Source organism: Panthera onca, chromosome B1 (assembly GCF_046562875.1).
Source record: "Panthera onca isolate mPanOnc1 chromosome B1, mPanOnc1 haplotype 2, whole genome shotgun sequence".
NCBI lineage: Eukaryota > Metazoa > Chordata > Mammalia > Carnivora > Felidae > Panthera > Panthera onca.
In genome coordinates, this window is record NC_138342.1 from 154,791,498 (window position 1) to 154,811,136 (window position 19,639).

General features: G+C 44.0%; 1 protein-coding gene across 3 annotated transcripts in view; it reads left to right on the forward strand.

The window, feature by feature from the left end:
- INTS9 (integrator complex subunit 9) overlaps positions 1 to 11,230 on the forward strand; it is a 109,137-nt gene extending 97,907 nt beyond the window's left edge. For all 3 annotated transcript variants that reach the window (XM_078445577.2, XM_078445578.2, XM_078445579.2), the window contains 4 exons: positions 1,544 to 1,711; positions 5,324 to 5,422; positions 6,691 to 6,828; positions 10,543 to 11,230. In XM_078445577.2, coding sequence (XP_078301703.1) covers positions 1,544 to 1,711; positions 5,324 to 5,422; positions 6,691 to 6,828; positions 10,543 to 10,719 — 582 coding nt within the window. In that variant the 3' untranslated portion in view covers positions 10,720 to 11,230. The remainder of the gene's footprint in view (positions 1 to 1,543; positions 1,712 to 5,323; positions 5,423 to 6,690; positions 6,829 to 10,542) is intronic.
- Positions 11,231 to 19,639: the final 8,409 nt, after the last annotated feature.

The window sequence follows — 19,639 nt, forward strand, 5'->3', positions numbered from 1 at the left end:
TGCCGTAGGGCAAGGGAAGAAGTAGTTGGGTAAAGCGGTGGGTTAAGGAAGACCATCTACACAGGAGAATGTAGGGGGGGCGGGGGCAGGGAGTAAAAATCACTGCACCGGGTGAGCAACCTCTTGGCAGAAGTTTGATAGTGGGGTTGGGGGAGGCTGCTTGCAGTTGGCGAGGGAGAGAGGCAAGAGGAAAACTTCTCATTCCCCATTGCCTCAGGGGCTTAAAGGAGCACCAGGGCACCCTGGCACGTCTTCTGTCGTTTCACCTAGTAATTTAGCAAGGTACGATTAGCTCCCTTCATTTTTCTTGGCCCAGGTCAGAAGTTTGCTTTCCTCCTCACAGAACCTATGACCTCAGGATGGGAGGCACTTACCCAGAGCTCTAAGGAAGGGTAACAAGAAATGAAAAGCTGAAGAACCTCAGGAATGCAGAAATAATGGATTATGGCCATCACTAGCTTGCTGGCCCTACAAGGAAAGAATATGGGCTTTCTCTAGACATGATTGAGAGTAGTGGATAAGTTTGGGCTGATTTGGCAATTCGATACCCACCGTGTACTCATCAGCACGCTGGCAGAAGCAGTTAAGAGCCTGTTGTTTTCATGACTAAGTTCCCCCTGTGGTCCACACGGCAGCGATGTGCTCATGGAGCCCCTGGCGGTATATGACTGTGGGAGCCAGAGGCCACCTGGTCCCCACTGTAGGAGAGGGAAGCGGGGACGGGTCCTCAGGCTGCGACTGTGCACTCGGATGGCTTCGAGAAGAGTTAGGAGATCCTAACCTAACCTTCCGTCAGGAGGAAGAAAAGGATCAGCCCAACGGAACAAGTGCTGTTTTTAGTGCATCCGGTCGGCTGTTCCAGTGCTTCCTGTTAGAAGGCCTTCCAGGAGCTGGAGGTGAGCTCCAGGCTCTTAAGTAAAATCAGTGTCAGTACAACTCAGTGGGCTACCGGGATCCATTTTCACTTGGGTGGTATTTGTCCCAAGTAAATGCTGGTTTACTATTTTTGTCTCTCAGAATAACAAAGAGATATTTTGCAAAAAGATCTGATTCAGTGTGTCCCACACAGTGGAGTATGTGAGCTGTGCACTGCCCACTGTCTAACACCAGTGCACCTGCAGATACCAGAGAAGCCCCCACCCCAAAACACCAGACTAGCACCAAAGTCAGCAGTTCTTGCCAATCGGCCAACAGCTGTACCGGTCAGTGATGGTAGGTGTGACAAGAAGACTGCCCTCAAGGGGCTTGGGCACCAGTTGGGCATAGACCTATGGAAGTTACCATCAAAATGACTTAAAAACAGTGAAAACATAAAAACAAATGCAAACGGAGGCAGTGGATCCCCCACTAGTCCACATGACTGGCAGTTGAGGGCTTTTCTCTGAAATGTTTATTTTTTTCCCCCGCACTGCACTCCCCTCTCCTGCTGCCCAGTGTTTGGGTTTGAGGGGAGGGGGGTCAGGAGGTGGTGAGGCGGAGCAGGAGTGCGGGCACACTGAGGTGGGCCTCCTCCCTTACTTGCCCCTGTCCTGTTGGTTCTCAGCCACTGCACGTGGTCTGCCCTGAGCAGTACACGCAGCCACCCCCAGCGCAGTCCCACCGCATGGACCTGATGATCGACTGCCAGCCGCCCGCAATGTCCTATCGGCGGGCCGAGGTCCTCGCCTTGCCTTTCAAGCGTCGGTACGAGAAGATCGAAATCATGCCAGAGGTGAGCTGTTCTCTTTCTCATGGTCAGACCCAGGTTTTCCACTTGAGTATCTGAAAAAAGATGATCTCAGAGGTGGCTTTCTTGGCTTTGTGTCAAATGCGGATGAACCAAAGAACACAGCCCCTTAGGCAAGGAACTGGCAAGAGAGGCGGGATCTTCAGAACCGCCTTATTTTTCAGGCAATGAAGTAACAGCTGTTAACATCAGGACCGCTGCTTGTGTTCACATTTAACATGTGAAGCCAGGGCCTCTCAGAACAGAGGCACTGATGTCAGCTCCGTCCCTGACCACGGTGGATTTTTCTCATCCTTTCTGGACCTCATTTGAGTGTGAGTCAAGTTTCATCAAATTCAGAGATAGATGGAGGAAATAAGAGTAATCAACATATAAGGATTATAAATGTGATTATTTGTGTGCATATTGTACACGTGAGACAGTTGAGGTATACTGTGCATGAGCGACCAACTGAGGGCAAGGCAGCCCGAGTCACATGGCCTAGCTCCTGCAATGTTAGTGTGGAAGGCTCTGTAGGAAGCTACTTTTGGCTTCCTTTTGCCTCTTGAGATAGCTTGAACATGTCCTCAAAATTCCTGGTCTCAAAACTTCTTAAAAATTAGAACCCAAGGGGCGCCTGGGTGGCTCAGTCAGTTAAGCATCTGACTCTTAATCTCAGCTCAGGTCGTGCTCTCATGCCCAGCATGGAGCCTACTTAAAAAAATTAGAACCTCAGAGAGCTTTTGTTTATGTGGGTTACATCTATTGATATTTGCTATATTAGATGTTAAAACGAAGACATTTTAAAAATATTTATTCATTTTAAAAATAATGATTTAGGGGGTGCCTGGGTGGCTCAGTTGGTTGAGCATCCAACTCTCGATTTTGGCTCAGGTCATGATCTCACAGTCTTGAGATTGAGCCCCACGTCGGGATCTATGCTGAGCGTGGAGCCTACTTGATTCTCCTTTTTCCTCTGCCCCTCTCCCTCTTGTGATCTTGTTCTCTCTAAAATAAAATTTTTAAAAAGCTATAAAAATAATGACATAAACCCATTCGATGCTAACACAACTAAAATATCTTTTATGAGAAAATGTTTCTGAAAAAAGGTAATGAGAACAGGGGCACTATTTTCCATTTGCAAATCTCTTTAATGTCTGCTTGTGGACTGTCCTATCTCCTTTTGCTTTCACTTTGTTGTGGATAATCTATGTCATGTAACCTTGAGAAAATCCCAGTGAACACTCGTGATAGCAAGAGTGAAAAGGCTAAAACTGTCACATTATTAGGACAGTCACATTGACCACGATGCCCCTGAAAGAGGCTCAGGTCCCACACTTTCCTGAGAGCAGTGCTCTGCACAGCCATCTTTTTAAGGCCCTTCTGCCTTCTCTTGCTGTTTTATTAGGATTCTGTTACTATTAGAGTTACTTTCCAATAAAAGTATGCATACTCTTTCTGGAAAATTCGGAAAATAGAATAAAAAAAAGGATAAAGACAAAATAATCAGTCGTGGTCCCCGTACCAGAGATAACTACTGCTCAGAATTTTGTGTATTTGCCTTGTCTGTTCTGTGTGTGTGTGTGTGTGTGTGTGTGTGTGTAGTTGAATCCTACCCGGCATGCTGCCTTGGTCATGGAACAGTAGTAGGTCACAACAAGTAAACATCTTAGTGGGGGTGTAATGGTCTATCATAAGTTTATCATAACTATTCCTTCATTGGTGAGCTTTATTATTTCTGCTTTTTCTATGTTATAAGTAATGCTTTCAGAAACATTCTTTTACATAAATTTTTGTCCGTGGACGTAATGTAGAGTTTTGCCTGGGAGACGCATGTGCGAGATGAGGAGGTTAAAATCTGGCGCTGCTCTTTAGGTTTTGCTGCTACTAAAGGATGCTTATTCCTCCCCCAAACGAGAGTGTGTCCTCTGCAGCTTCCCATAAATCCTCCCCCTTTGTCCCTCTGAGTGCAAGACGGGAGATCGGATGCGACAACCCTCATGGACGGGTTCTCGGAAGACTGTCTATTCGAGGGCGGCGAGGGGTGCTCCCTCCCTCATGGAGGTATCTGAGTGGAGACCTCCCTCAAGCCTAGATGAGTCTTAGATCTCCCTCACAGGGCCGCCCAGGGAGAGTATCTCACCTGCTGTGTTCCCACAGTGCCGTCCCCAAACCTCCCAGGCCAGTTCTTTGGCTTTAAAGTTCTGCTAGGCAGGCTCCCCTGGGATGGGCGTAACTGCAGTGTAGGAAGGAAAAGGATGCTCACGGACGGGTGTTGTCTGGAGACCGGAGCAGACATGTCTCCCCCGGGGGGAACGTTTCACACTTGTGCCACATATGTTTTCTTATTTCGTGAAACAATTTTCACATTCCGCTTTCCAGTTCTTCTAAATACCCTGAGCTGCTTCCTCTGCCCATGTGATATAGATCTTCATATTTACCTAAGTGGCATCTTGCATATTTGTTTACTTTTGTTCTTAAATCTAGGAGACTGGGACAGACCGGGGTCTACGTGTATTCTGTTTTCCAAATTTTCCAGAAAGAGTATGCATACTGTTACTGGAAAGTAACTCTTATAGTCACAGAATCCTAATAAAACAGCAAGAGCAATAGCCAACTAAAGCTGAGCGCTACGGCCTCTTAGAAGATCACACATCACTGCCAGTGGCGGGGTCAGGGAGCTCTAAAGCTGCCCAGGAGATGGGGTACACCTCAGATTCGGGTGGTAGGGAAAGAGATGGCCCCCAGGTAAAGGTTGGATGTTCCGCCTTTGGGAGAAGTCACGTTTCCAGGAATTAGCTCACTCAGTCCAAATGCTACTGCCCTGTCCTTCCTGCCTGACACTAGTCACCTAGTGGTCATGAGGACAGAGGCGGAGGCTAGCATGAAAAGTCAGCACTCAGTAGGTATTTCTGCATAAAGAGAAGCCCTCTGAGGTTTTGGAGAATACTGTGAAAGTGTTCGGAGCCGCCTGGAAGCCACCTGAAAGATGGATGTGAGGTTGTGGCAGTTCAGGTGATGGGCCCTTAGCACAGTGTGGGCATCTCATCATTTGGGGTGGGGGTGGAGCTAACAAAAGGGAGAAGCAGAAGGGTCAGCATGCTGGGGTCCCAGCACGCAGTGGCACAGGCTTGCAACTGGGTGACGGCTGGAGAGTGTTGGGCTGTCGCCGGGAAGGGCACCCAGAACACTGTCTAAGAAGTTGCAGTCGGACGAGTTCTCTAAGTCTTCGCAGCCCAGTTTACCCACCACCACTATCCCCTTTGCCTCTCCGGCTTCTCTTACCTCCTTTCTTTATTACAACCGAGGTACACATTTGTGTGTGCGATACATTTTTGATTAACGTTATTTTAAAAATGTTTTTACCTTCTTCCTTAAAATTATGGCCATGTTAGACTGCAGTGATGTAGACAGAAGTTCAAAAGAAAAGGAAATGAATAAAGGTGATCATGAAAGGCTCAGCGCTATGGCGTTTGATGCCGTGTCTTTCCCACCAGGCTGGCGGGGGCACTTAAGCCCCAGCCCGGTGTGGCCTCCAGATCCTGACTGGACAGCACAGCTGCTGCACCTCGTCCCCAAATTGAGGCGAGCCCGACTGAAACCCCTGTGTGCTTCCAGCTTGCAGATTCACTGGTGCCCATGGAGATTAAGCCTGGCATTTCCTTGGCAACGGTCTCGGCAGTGCTGCACACGAAAGATAACAAGCACGTCCTTCAGGTATGGGGGAGTGTGGGCTGCGCCTGAGTCCACGAGGAAGCGCCCACGATCGTGGTCCCAGTGTCCCACTGCAGAAGTTAGCACACTACGTAATGGATTCGATCTGAAACAAAGAGGGCCCTGCATATAGATTCTTCACTACTTACTTCTCTGGCCACATGCCTCAGAGAGATAAAAGGGAAGAGCAGCTATTACTTGTAGAGTGGAGGCCACACATCAGCCTGAGTGCCCTTCCCGGCTCCCAAAGTGCCGGCCCCACTCAGCTCCCGCGGGCGCATTTGTTAGGCAGCGGGCAGTGCGGAGAGCTGGGTGGGTGCCAGCCCCACACCTGCGGAAGTGGGTGGGGCCTGGGAGCCACCCACGGTTGTCCCCTCTGCGCCCCCCCCCCCCATGCCCTACGTTCACGCATATTCACTGCCTCACGGTGCAGCTCTTCAGGCACTCCTCCTCCCTCATCCCCCTTAGAAAAACTCCTTCCGGACTTGGCTGTGCTGCTCTGACACCCTGAATGAGCTGCACGGAGCTGCCACTTCAAATACATGAGGCGCATGCTGTGCCCTCACCTGCTGTATTTCCCACTTCGCCTTTACTGCACCCTCCCGAAGCTCCACCATCACCGCTTTTTAGACAATTTCTCTGACCTTCATGTCGGCCCATGAGTCTGACCCCACCGCTAGTGGCTGTGACCAACCTGCTGTTGCTACACCTGCAGTGGCCAGCACAGGTTATTATTAAGAATTTACTCAGAAGGGACACCTGGGTGGCAGTTGAGCATCCGACTCTTGATTTCAGCTCAGGTCATGATCTCAGGGTTCAATGAGAGGGAGCCCCATGTTGGACTCTGTGGTGGCAGCTTGGAGCCTCCTTGGGATTCTCTCTTTCTCCCCCTCCCTGCCCCTCTCCCCCACTCACACTCTCTCTCTCTCTAAATAAATAAACTTTAAAAAAATAAAATCTTAAAAATTTTATTCAGAAGATACTGAATTGAATCAGAGACGAGTCTTGATGAAAGGGAGATCTCTTTGCCAAAAATATTGATGCTGTGTGGATGCTTTGGCATTAGCTTATGTTATGAAGAACTCCAGATGGAGCCCCCAGCTAACAGTGACTCTGAACTCAAGAGCTGGCTGACCTCACACGGGGTGACGCCGGACTGGGCGCCAGGGCCTCCACCAGGAAAAAGGTTGTGTTGGTAGGATGGACAGACGGGTTCTGGCTGTGGCCTGCACTGACCTCTTGCTGAGATGGTGTTTTTGTTCCCTCTCTAGCCCCCACCCAGGCCCACCCAGCCCACAGGCGGTAAGAAGAGAAAGCGGGCGAGCGATGACATTCCAGACTGCAAAGTGCTGAAGCCACTGCTGAGCGGCTCCATCCCGGTAGAACAGTTCGTGCAGGCCCTGGAGAAGGTGAGCGCATTCGGTTTGCACCTGCAAAAGCTGCACAGGAGCCTCCCTTCCTGCTGTTCACCTGCTTCAAGAAATGTGTGCTGCTGCCTTTCTCATAGTCTCCACAGTCTGGGCTCCTGTCTCTGAAGCATCTGCTTGATCCAGGGCCGTGGCAGGAAACAGAACCAGGGGAGGGTCACAGAGTTGAGAGAAGACCATGCCCTCCTTCACTGTAGGTCCCCCACTTGCTTCTCTGCCAGCCTCTTCCTCCCCATCAGGCACCAGGCCGCTAGAAGACCGCCTCATGACATCTGTGTCTTGTGGGAACTAAACCAAGGAAGTCCCTTCCTCAAAAACCTAGATGCGATGGATGGGCAAGGTGGGAGCGGCCAGGAAGTCTGCCCCTTAGAGCCTCACTTCTCAAGCAGACCCCTTGCTGCCAGAGCACCAACATGGCTTGTCACAAGAGAAGAGAGGCTTGGGCCTGGGGGGCACTGAGGGCAGAGGCGCCAGTGTTGCTGGATCCCTGGATCCCTGGGAATTCTAGAAGCAGGGCCAGCAATCCCCAGACGGGGTGGGAGGAGAGGGAAGAAATAAGCAGTCACCTGGAAGACACTGGTCCTTTCCCAAATCAGCAGCCATCCATTAGAATTTTAATATTCCCTGAAGAAGACTGCAGCCACATTGTGCAGCCCTCCTAGCCCCTGAGAGTAGGGTCACTAGTAATTAACATGGGAGTGTCCCCTGTGATGCAGGTGAACATGTCAATCACTGCTTCCTTGTGACCTTGTGCAGTGCTCCAGCCCCTGTTGGTAGGACTCGAGCTTGACTTGTTTTTTATAAACTTGGAACAACTCGCTCTCCCAGAAAGACCTTCACTTAGTTCGCCTGGGTCATCAAGGAATTGACCCTTAGGATCTGACCTGGACTCTTCCTTTTCACCATTTCTGCCTCCTCTCCTGCAAGAGGAACATCAGTACCTGCCCTAACCTATACAAGCTTTCTAGAACTAAGGGTAGAGACTTTTCCTAGCCCATTTTCTTTGCCTATCCTGTGTCCCTTTCAGGCATATCAGCCTTATTTCTACTACTATTCTGCTTTCTCAACTTTATGTATGATGTGAAAGAAAATTCTATAACTCAAATTAAGGTAGCTAGAGAAGTATTTCTTGTGCTGCCTTGTGTCCTTCCTTGAAAGGGATTCGCCAAATCACAAGGTCACTGGTGTCTTGCTTTGAGGAATGCATTTTCCTGAGATAGGATGGAGATTTTTTTATCAGAGACCATTGGCATATGGAGGCTGGTGATGGACGGCCCAGTGTCCTGGACTCCTGAACCCAAGCTTAGATGTGTTCCCCAGATAACTTACAAAAGTTTAAGCAGGTTATAGAAATTTTGTTGTGGTTTGTATAATCTTGCATGTTTGGAGGCTTCTTTTAAAGTATATGAAGCTATGTTTGAATTCTATTGCTATAGAAGGTCATGTGACAAGTGTGAAGAATTGTATGGAGGAGCATCAAAAATGGCAGTTTCTAGAATGTTCAGTTTAGCCAAGTCTAGGAAGTGTCATTTCTTTTTTTTAATAATTGTTTTTTTTAATTTAAATCCAAGTTGGTTAGCATATAGTGCAATAATGATTTCAGGAGTAGATTCCTTAATACCCCTTACCCATTTAGCCCATCCCCCCCCATTACCCCTCCAGCAACCCTCTGTTCTCTATAGTTAAGAGTCTCTTCTGTTTTTTCCCCCCTCCCTGTTTTTATATTATTTTTGTTTCCCTTCCCTTATGTTCGTCTGTTTTGTCTCTTAAAGTCCTCATATGAGGGAAGTCATATGATATTTGTCTTTCTCTAATTTCGCTTACTACCGTCTAGTTCCAGCCACATAGTTGCAAATGGCAAGATTTCATTCTTTTTGATTGCCGAGTAATACTCCAGTGTGTGTGTGTGTGCATACACACACACACAATGCACACACACACATATATACACCACATCTTCTTTTGGGCTCTTTCCATACTTTGGCTATTGTTGATAGTGCTTCTGTAAACATTGGGGTGCATGTGCCCCTTGGAAAGAGCATACCTGTATCCCTTGGATAAATAGTAGTGCAGTTGCTGGGTTGTAGGGTAGTTCTGTTTTTAATTTTTTGAGGAACCTCCATACTGTTTTCCAGAGTGGCTGCACCAGTTTGCATTCCTACCGGCAGTGCAAAAGAGATCCTCTTTCTCCGCATCCTCGCCAACATCTGTTGTTGCCTGAGTTGTTCATGTTAGCCATTCTGACAGGTGTGAGGTGGTATCTCATTGTGGTTTTGATTTGTATTTCCCTGATGATGAGTGATGTTGAGCATTTTTTTCGTATGTCTGCTGACCATCTGGATGTCCTCTTTGGAGAAGTGTCTATTCATGTCTTTTGCCCATTCCTTCACTGGACTATTTGTTTTTTAGGTGTTGAGTTTGATAAGTTCTTTATAGATTTTGGATACTAACCCTTTATCTGATACATCGTTTGCAAATATCTTCTCCCATTCCATCAGTTGCCTTTTAGTTTTGCTGATTGTTTCCTTCACTGTGCAGAAGCTTTATTTTGATGAGGTCCCAATAGTTCATTTTTGCTTTTGTTTCCCTTGCCTCCAGAGACGTGTTGAGTAAGAAGTTGCTGCAGACAAGATCAAAGAGGTTTTTGCCTGCTTTCTCCTCGAGGATTTTGATGGCTTCCTGTGTTACATTGAGGTCTTTCATCCACTATGAGTTTATTTTTGTGTATGGTGTAAGAAAGTGGTCCAGGTTCATTCTTCTGCATGTCGCTGTCCAGTTTCCCAGCACCATTTGCTGAAGAGATTGTCTTTATTCCATTGGATATTCTTTCCTGCTTTGTCAAAGATGAGTTGGCCATATGTTTGTGAGTCCATTTCTGGGTTCTGTATTCTCTTCCACTGATCTGAGTGTCTGTTTTTGTGCCAGTACCATATTGTCTTGATGATTACAGCTTTGTAATACAGCTTGAAGCCCGGGATTGTGATGCCTCCAGCTTTGGTTTTCTTTTTCAAGATTGCTTTGTCTATGCAGGTCTTTTCTGGTTCCATATAAATTTTAGGATTGTTCTAGCTCTGTGAAGAATGCTGGTGTTATTTTGATAGGTATTGCATTGAACATGTAGATTGCTTTGGGTAGTATCGACATTTTAACAATATTTGTTCTTCCTATCCGGGAGCATGGAATCTTTTTCCATTTTCTTGTGTCTTCTTCAGTTTCTTTCATAAGCTTTCTATAGTTTTCAGTGTATAGATTTTTCACCTCTGTGGTTGATTTATTCCTAGGTATCTTACGGTTTTTGGTGCAACTGTAAATGGAACCGATTCCTTGAGTTCTCTTTCTGTTGCTTCATTGTTGGTGTATAGGAATGCAGCTGATTTCCGTGCATTGATTTTATATCCTGTGACTTTGCTGAATTCATGGATCAGTTCTAGCAGTTTTTTGGTGGAATCTTTTGGGTTTTCCATATAGAGTATCACATCATCTGCGAAGAGTGAAAGTTTGAGCTCTCCCTGGCTGATTTGGATACCTTTTATTTGTGATACTGTGTTGAATAATGTGGTGAAAGGGGACATCCTTGTCTTGTCCCGTAGGGAGTGTCATTTCTTGGAACTGTCAGTTGCAATATCCTCCAGCCTTTCAGGCAGCCCCTTGCTTTCAGAGTATCCATCATCTTCCTCTCTCTTTTCTTTGGAACAGCATGGCTTCAGCGACGTTAAGGTAGAAGACACAGCAAAGGGCCATATTGTCCTGCTCCAGGAAGCTGAGACACTCATCCAGATTGAGGAAGATTCGACCCATATCATTTGTGACAATGATGAGATGCTCAGGGTACGACTGCGGGACCTCGTTCTCAAATTCCTACAGAAGTTCTAAATGGAACATCTAAACCATTTGTATTTCACTGAAACCCTTCAGTTCTTCACTGTGGCTGCCCAGCACAAACCAAGGAAGGGCACAGTTGGCCATGTCTTTGTGGTCAGTGGCTTAAGGAATAAGTGACCCTTGAGGGACGTGATTATCGGGAGTTATGGCCAGAATCTCCTGGAGAACTTCTGCTTTAAACTTACATTCATTTTCTTCCCAATTCTGGGTAGCCGGGAACGGTAAGGCAGCGAGCTGAGGAGTAGCATAAAAGTAACAGAAGCAGCTTCCCAAGAGGTTAATGGTGGAAGGGGTAGGTAAAAAGATGACTGACTTAAGTGGTCCGTGTTTATTTTTATGGTTTCACAGGCCTTGGGCAGGAAAACTAGTCTTCGATTGTGTTTTATTTACTTGTCTACAGTGCCATGCCCGGTAAGAAAGATGATCCCCCAAATTGGTAAAATGAACCATCTTTATTTTATATTGTGAGCCCATTTTGTTAATAAAACTTATTTTTATAGAAGTATCTGTGCCCTGTTTAACCTAGAATTTATATATTTATTTAGTGTCTGAAAACCTATGAAAATATACAGAACAGCATAAACTTAGAAAATACCATGGCAAATTTTAATTTGATGTGTGCATTCATATATTTTTCTTAAACTGTATGAAAAGGTGCTTAACTTTATCTGAGCTGTATCTGTATAAAAAACACTGACACAGGGGTGCCTGTGGCTTATTCAGTTAAGCGTCTGACTCTTAATGTCAGCTCAGGTCATGATTTCATAGATCATGAGTTCAAGCCCTGCATCTGGCTCTGTGCTGACAACACGGAGCCTGCTTGGGATTCTCTCACTGCCCGTCTCTCTGCCCCTTCCCCTGCTTGCTCTCAAATAAACTAAAAAAAAAAACAACAAAAAAACACCAACACAGATTGGTATCAACCTTCAGCCTAACCTTCTGGAGGAAGGTCCAGAACAAACAGTTCAGGCTCTGCTAGTTAATCCCTGCCCATCACTGCCTTCCTTGCAGATTATCAGGATTGTCTGCATTAAGCAGAGCATTAAACTCCACTGCCCATAGATCCTCATAATAGTAAGCTACTGCACTGGAAATAATACTGCTTAATTGTTCAAAACAGATATGTCAGATGACCTCTATCTAAGCATCAGTTGTCACACACACACGCCAGTTATGCAAGTACTGGGGAGGCTGGGGGGTAAGAGTACAAGTCTTGGAATTGGTCAGCTAGGGAAGTAGGCCCAGGTCAGCCTGTCCCTACAATCTTTGCAGACTGGTTGAAATTCAGTCAGTAGTCCCCATCCTCCAACTTAGCCACCAGCTAAGCATCACAAAGGGATTTACTGAGTCAAGAATGAATGATGTAAAATCCTATAGAACTACTTACTCAGGCTTTATGGAGACTGGATTGTCCATTCTCTGGAATGGCCCTACCAATGGGAAGGAATTCTTCATTAGAGGACGATGCCTTCTCTGACTTGGCCAGACTCGGACACAGGAGTGCTCGGCTTCAGCAGGCCTCTGTTTTCCAGGGTACAGGTCATCACCCCAATCAGGGGGCCTAGGATGTGTCTACAGAATGACCTGGGGGGTTGGGGGGGGCGGGGCTACAGCCATGGGAGGGGATGGACATTACAAGAGATTGACAAGCCATCACCGTGAAAGTTTACTTTTTATCTTAGGAGGAAATGATAAATATGCATCACATGTAGGAATACTTTGTACGAAAACTTTTGAGAGAAATCAAGTTAAATTTCAAGCATCTTTAAAAATATAAAAGTAGTATAAAATAGAGCTCAAGAAAATCAAAATGGTTACTTTACTTTGATTTGTCCAAGTTTGATTTTTGTTAAAGGGCTTGCTCAGAGAGCCCCAGGCACTGATCCTTTGAGAGGTGATTACTCAACAAACCGTATATAAATGCAAATTAGTACACTGTCAGGCAAGGAATACACATGATCTTAGCCAAAAGGCTGAGAAGCAATGACAGGCAAGAAATAATTGAGAAATTATAAAGGCTGTAATCAAGTCACCATCACCTACTTAGTGGCAGAAGCCAGAGAGGCAGGAAGAAGCAAAGAGTCATTTGTTAGAGCAGAGAGAAAATCTAGAACTGGCCTTTGCAAGTATTAGGAGAGAGCAGTTATGAATAACTACCTAGAGTTCAGGTATTTGGATAGCAAACTAGGTTGGTTGGTAGAAGACCCAGAAGAAATGGCAGGACCTGCCTTCCCATGCTACAGTTATACCACTGATGGTGTGTCAGTGGTATAGACATGCAGCCCACTGATGCTGACCTGGTGAAGGGTATGACATTTAGACCAGTGTCTACTCAAGCCCAACAAAATCCTAATAATTAGTAACTGAAAAACCATTAATAGTGAAGGAGAACCTGGTTTTATTTCTTTTCATCTAAGAAGCGGTATTCTATTGTGCAACAAATTACTCCCAAAACTCGGTGGCTTAAAGCAACATTATCTCATTTCTGTGGGTCAGGAATCTGACCTGGCTTGGCTGGGTGCTCCTGCCTCAGGGTGGTCTCTCCATGTTAAGATTTTGGATGAGGAAACTGAGGTACAAAGTTTAAGTAACTTTTCCCAAAACATATAGTCAGTACATGGTATCTGCCTTACCATAATGTCCTATGTGAGTATCAGGGATCGGGAGCGAGCTGGGGAAGGGGACATACCTGTTCGTCCACTGCTTTTCAAGAAAGGCAACAGCTACGCCTCTCCTTGATCCCTTGGGAGCTTGAAGCTTTTTGGACTTTACAGTTGTCCTAGAGAGGCAGGAGTTGGCTTTTCCAGACCATAGTGAAATACCAGCAGAAATAAGAATGAAGACATCTCCTAAGCTGTATGATGATACTTTCATAAGAGCCAAGCAAACTGGTGGATAGGAAAGGGAGATACTGTTTTTCTCTGGCCCTGAGTTGTCTTCCCTACAGCCATAAAGGAAGCTGAATATTGTCTCAGTGTTTTATTGCTACACTGTGGGTAAGGTAGGAAACATCTGATGTTCTCAAAACCACCATAGTGGAACTAGGGGTAAATAATGTTACTCTCTGAACCCAGAATGAGGTTAGAAATAACCAGCTACAATTCTAAAGGAAGTTGCAAAACCTTGAGACAGGCAGTGTAGAACAACAGCCAAAGATGTCTAATCTTGCCAGAGGATAAAGCCAACATCAATCATGAGTTTGTTTACTAAAGACTAAACACCATAGTCTCTACTGCTTTTTAGTAGCCTGTTAATAGGTTTTAGTCATATCATAAAAACATTTTACCATCCATAGATTCAATACAATACTTAGCAAATTTACAATGACATTTTCACAGAAATAGAAAAAACAACCCTAAAATTTGTGTGGAACCACAAAAGACCCTGAATAGCCAAAGTAATCTTGAGAAAGAACAAAGCTGGAGGCATCACAATTCCTGATGCAAGTTTTACTACAAAGCTATAGTAATCAAGACAGTATAGTACTGGCATAAAAATAGACACATAAGCCAATGGTACAGACTCAAGAGCCCGGAAACAAACCCACACTTAAACAGTCAACTAACGGGGGGGGGGGGGGGGGGGGCAAGAATACTCAATGGGAAGAGGATAGTCTTTTCAGTAAATGGGAACTGTATAACCACATGCAGAACAATGTAATTAGATTGCTATCCAACGTGGATGGAACTGGAGGGTATTATGCTAAGTGAAATCAGTCAGAGAAAGACAGATACCCTATGTTTTCACTCATGTAGATCCTGAGAAACTTAACAGAAGACCAAGGGGGAGGGAAGGGCGGGGGGAAAGTTACAGAGAGGGAGGGAGGCAAACCATAAGAGACTCTTGGATACTGAGAAAAAACTGAGGGTTGATGGGGGGTAGGGGAGAGGGGAAAGTGGGTGATGGGCATTGAGGGCACTTGGGATGAGCACTGGGTGTTGGAACCAATTTGATAATAAATTATATTTTTTTTAATTTTTTTTAAACGTTTTTATTTTCTTTTTGAGACAGAGAGAGAGCATGAACAGGGAAGGGTGAGAGAGAGAGGGAGACACAGAATCCCAAGCAGGCTCCAGGCTCTGAGCTGTCAGCACAGAGCCCGATGTGGGGCTCGAACACACAGACTGTGAGATCATGACCTGAGCCGAAGTCGGCCGCTTAACCGACTGAGCCACCCAGGCGCCCCATAAATTATATTATAAAGTAATTGGACTGCTATCTTACACCACTCAAAAATTAATTTGAAAAGGATTAAAGCCTTAAATTTAAGACCCAAAATTGCTGGAAGAAAATATAGGGAGAAAGCACCTTGACACTGGCCTCGGCAATATTTTAGATAGGACGCCAAGCGCAAGCAGCAAAAGTGAAACTCAACAAGTAGAAGTACATCAAACTAAAGAGTTCTGCACAGCAAAGGAAACTATCAGAATAAAAGGAAGCCTACCAAATGGGAGAAAATACTTGCAAACCATCTATCTGACAAGGAGTTAATATACAAAATATATAAAGAACTCCTACAACTCAACAACAACAAAAAAAAAACTTTTTAAAATGGGCAAAGGATTTGAATAGACATTTTTCCAAAGAAGACCTACAAGTGGCCAACAGGTACATGGAAAGGTGCTCAACATCACTATCAGGAAAATGTAAATATTGGTATCACTTCACACCTGTTAGAAAAGCTATTATCAAAGAGATAAGAAATAAGTGTTGGCAAGGATGTGGAGAAAAGGGAACCTTGTGCACTACTGGTGGGAATGCAAATTGGTGCAGTCACTGTGAAAAACAAAAAAAATTGAACCTACAAAAAAAAATTGAAACTACAACTACCATGTGATCCAGTATTCCACTTCTAGGCATATATTCCAAGGAAATAAAATCATTATCTCAGAGGTATCTGCAGCCCCTGTGTTCACTACAGCAGTATTCAAAACAGCCAAAACATGGAAGCAGCCTGAGTGTCCATAAATGGATGAATGGATAAGGAAAATGTGGGATATACACACGCGCACGTGCACACACACAGTGGGAGATTATTCAGCCATAAAAAAAGTAAATTCTACCTTTTACAGCCACACAGCTAGCCCTTACAGGCATTATGCTATGTGAAATAAGTCAGAGAAAGACAAATACTGTGCAGGCATTTTGTGATTTGCAGATACTGCATTTTTTACATGTTGAAGTTTCAGGACTTCAGTGGAGGAAGTAACCGCAGATGTGTAAATAGCGAGGGAAATAGAAGTAGAGCCTGGAGATGGGACTGACTTGCTACAATCCTGTGATAACATTTTTTTTTACATTATCTAATATAACTTTTTAATCTAGTAACTAGTTACAATGTTCAGAGTATTTTGAAAATAGTGAACTTTGATGTTATATAGTCTTTTCCAGTCATCTATAGGCCCTTCCAGTCATCAATGAGCATTTATTAGGCACCTATTATATAATCTATGCATTGTGCTCTTTTGACTTTAGTTCACAAGCATAACAGATAAAACTTAAGTTTCTCCTAAATTTCTCCTAAGTACAGAAGAACAAATTTCCAAGACCACATGTGTGTGTGTGCAAAATGACATATTATCCAACCATAAAAAGGAAATTCTGACACATGCTACATGATGAACTTTGAAAACATGCTAAGTAAATTAAATCAGACACATAAAACTCCATATTATGTGATTCCATTTATATGAATGTCCAGAATAGACAGATTCATAGCAACAAAACAGAGGTTCTCAGGGACTGAAAGGAGTGAGGAACAGACTTTTTCTGTTGGGAAGACGAGAAAGCTCCAGAAATTGCTAGTGGTAGTGGTTACACACTGTGAGTGTACTTCATGACACTGAATTGTCCATTTAAAAACAGACTAAGGGGCGCCTGGGTGGCTCAGTCGGTTGGCGTCCGACTTCGGCTCAGGTCATGATCTCACGGTCCGTGAGTTCGAGCCCCGCGTCGGGCTCTAGGCTGACAGCTCGGAGCCTGGAGCCTGTTTCAGATTCTGTGTCTCCCTCTCTCTCTCTGACCCTCCCCCATTCATGCTCTGTCTCTGTCTCAAAAATAAATAAACGTTAAAAAAATAAATAAAAATAAAAACAGACTAAAAGGTCATTTGTACGTTATGTAAATTTTACCAGAATAAAAATATTTTAATTTTAGGTTTTTAAAAGAAATTGACAAATTAACCCTAAAATTTAGAGAACTACAAAGTAACCACCATCGTACCCGAAGCAATCTTGAGAACAGTGACCACGTTGGAGGACGTCTACTTCCTGCAAGACTACCTTGTGAGCTCCAGTAACCCAGCCAGGACAGTGCTAGCAACCAGCACTGACAAATCAGCTCGGACAATAGAGAGAGATGGGAAATACCCCCACCTACACAGTCACTACATTTTCAACAAAGGCCCCAAAGCAACTCAATTAAAGTCTTTAACAAATGGTGTTAGAATGATCGGACATTCAGGGGCACCTGGGTGGCTCAGTCGGTTGAGCGTGCAACTTTGGCTTAGGTCATGATCTCATGGTTTGTGAGTTCAAGCCCCGCGTCAGGCTCTGTGCTGATGGCTCAGAGTCTGGAGCCTGTTTCAGATTCTGTGTCTCCTTCTCTCTCTGCCCCTCCCCAACTTGTGCTCTATGTCTCTCAAAAAATAAATGTAAAAAAAAAAAAAAAAAGAATTATCAGACATTCATAATAGAAAATAAGAAAGAATTAGAACCTTGACTACTATACTCCATGCCCCCAAATTAATTTGAGATAGATCCTAGACCTAAGTGTAAATGCTAACACCATAAAGCTTTCAATGGAAAACATAAGAGAATGTCTTTAGAACTCATGGCATGGGTTTCTTGAGTCATAGAAAGCAATAACAAAGAGAAAATGTTATAAATTGGACCTCATTAAAATTAAAAGCTTCTGCTGATCAGAAGATACAAAGAAAAAGGATAGGCAAGCCACAAGTTGGGGGAAATATGTATAAAACAGATGTCTGACAGTGGACTAGTATCAACAATAAAAAGACATTACAATGGAATATTATCCAGCAATAATAAGAAATGGGCTATCAAACCACAAAAACAATGAAGAACCTGACATTCATATTGCTAAGTGGAAGAAGCCATTCTGTGAAGGCTGCATTTATACAATTCCAACTATGTAACATTCTGGAAAAGGCAAAATGAAAGAGACAGTTAAAGGATCAATGGCTGCCAGGAGTTAGAGACAAGGAGGCACCAAACAGTGGGAGCAGAGAGAATTTGGAGGACAGTGAAACTTCCATGGAATACTGTCATAGTCAGTAGGTCTGGGGCAGGTCACTGTACTTTTGTCAAAGTCACAGAATATACTGCACAAAGAATGAACCCTGATGTAAGCTGGGACTTGAGTTAATATGTCAATACTGGCTTATCAGTTGTAACAAATTTACCACACTAATGCAAGAGAGGAGGGAGCTATCCTTTTCCACTCAAGTTTTCTGTGAACCTAAAACTGCTCAAAAAAATCAAATCTGTTAAAAATGTTTTTTTAAACAATACAAAAAAAAAAAAAAGAGAGAGAGAGAGACAAACCCCATGTGGGCAAAAAGATTTGTCCAGATACTTCACAAAGGGAATATATATATAAATGGTGTAAGCATGTAAAAAAACATGCTTAATGTCATTAGTCTTCAGGGAAATGCACACTGAAACTACAAGATACCATTACCCACCAGCATGGCTAAAAAGATTAACAACAGCATAGACTGATGAGGAGGTGAGTAATTGGAACCCTCAACATTATTGGTAGGGGTATGAAATGGGTACAATCACCTTGGGAAAAGGTCCAGCATTTTTTTTTTTTTATAAAACTAAATATATATATACCTACCTTATCACACAATTCCACTCCTAGGTATTTATCTGGGAGAAAACCATAAATCCACAAAAAGACTTGCACATGAACTTACTAGACACATCTCCAGAGGCAAGGGAAACAAAAGCAAAAATGAACTATTGGGACCTCATCAAGATAAAAAGCTTCTGCACAGCAAAGGAAATAATCAACAAAACTAAAAAGCAACCTTCAGAATGGAAGACGATATTTGCAAATGACATATTGAAAGGTTAGTATCCAAAATCTATAAAGAACTTATCAAACTCAACAACCAAAAAATGATCCAGTTAAAAAATGGGCAGAAGACATAAACATTTTCCCAAAGAAGACATCCAGATGGCTAACAAAACACATGAAAAGATGCTTAGTATCACTCATCATGAGAGAAATGCAAATCAAAACTACAATGAGAGGGATGCCTGGGTGGCTCAGTTGGTTGAGCGTCCCACTCTTAATTTCAGCTCAGGGCATGACTCCAGTGTTGTGGGATTGAGCCCCATGTCAGGCACCGATCCGCACTAAGCATGGAACCTGCTTAAGATTTTCTCCCTACCTCTTCCCTTCTCCCCCACTCATGCTCTAAAAAAACAAAACAAACAAAAAAAACTACAATAAGATACCACCTCACACCTGTCAGAATAGCCATAATTAACACAAGAAACAACAGATGTTGGCAAGGATGCGGAAGGAGAATGGGGAACCCTCTTAACACTGTTTGTGGGAATGCAAACTGGAGCAGCCACTATGGAAAACAGTATAGATATTCCTCAAAAAGTTAAAACCCTACAATCCAGCAATTGCACTACTAGGTATTTATCCAAAGGATACAAAAATGCTGATTCAGAAGGACACATGTACCCCAATGTTTATAGCAGTGCTATCGACAATAGCCAAATTATGGAAAGAGCCCAAATGTCCGCTCGTCCCAACTGATGGATAAAGACACACACACACACAATGGAATATTTATTAGCCATAAAAAAGAATGAAACCTTAATTTGCAACTATATGGATGGACCTAGACAGTATAATGTTAAGCGAA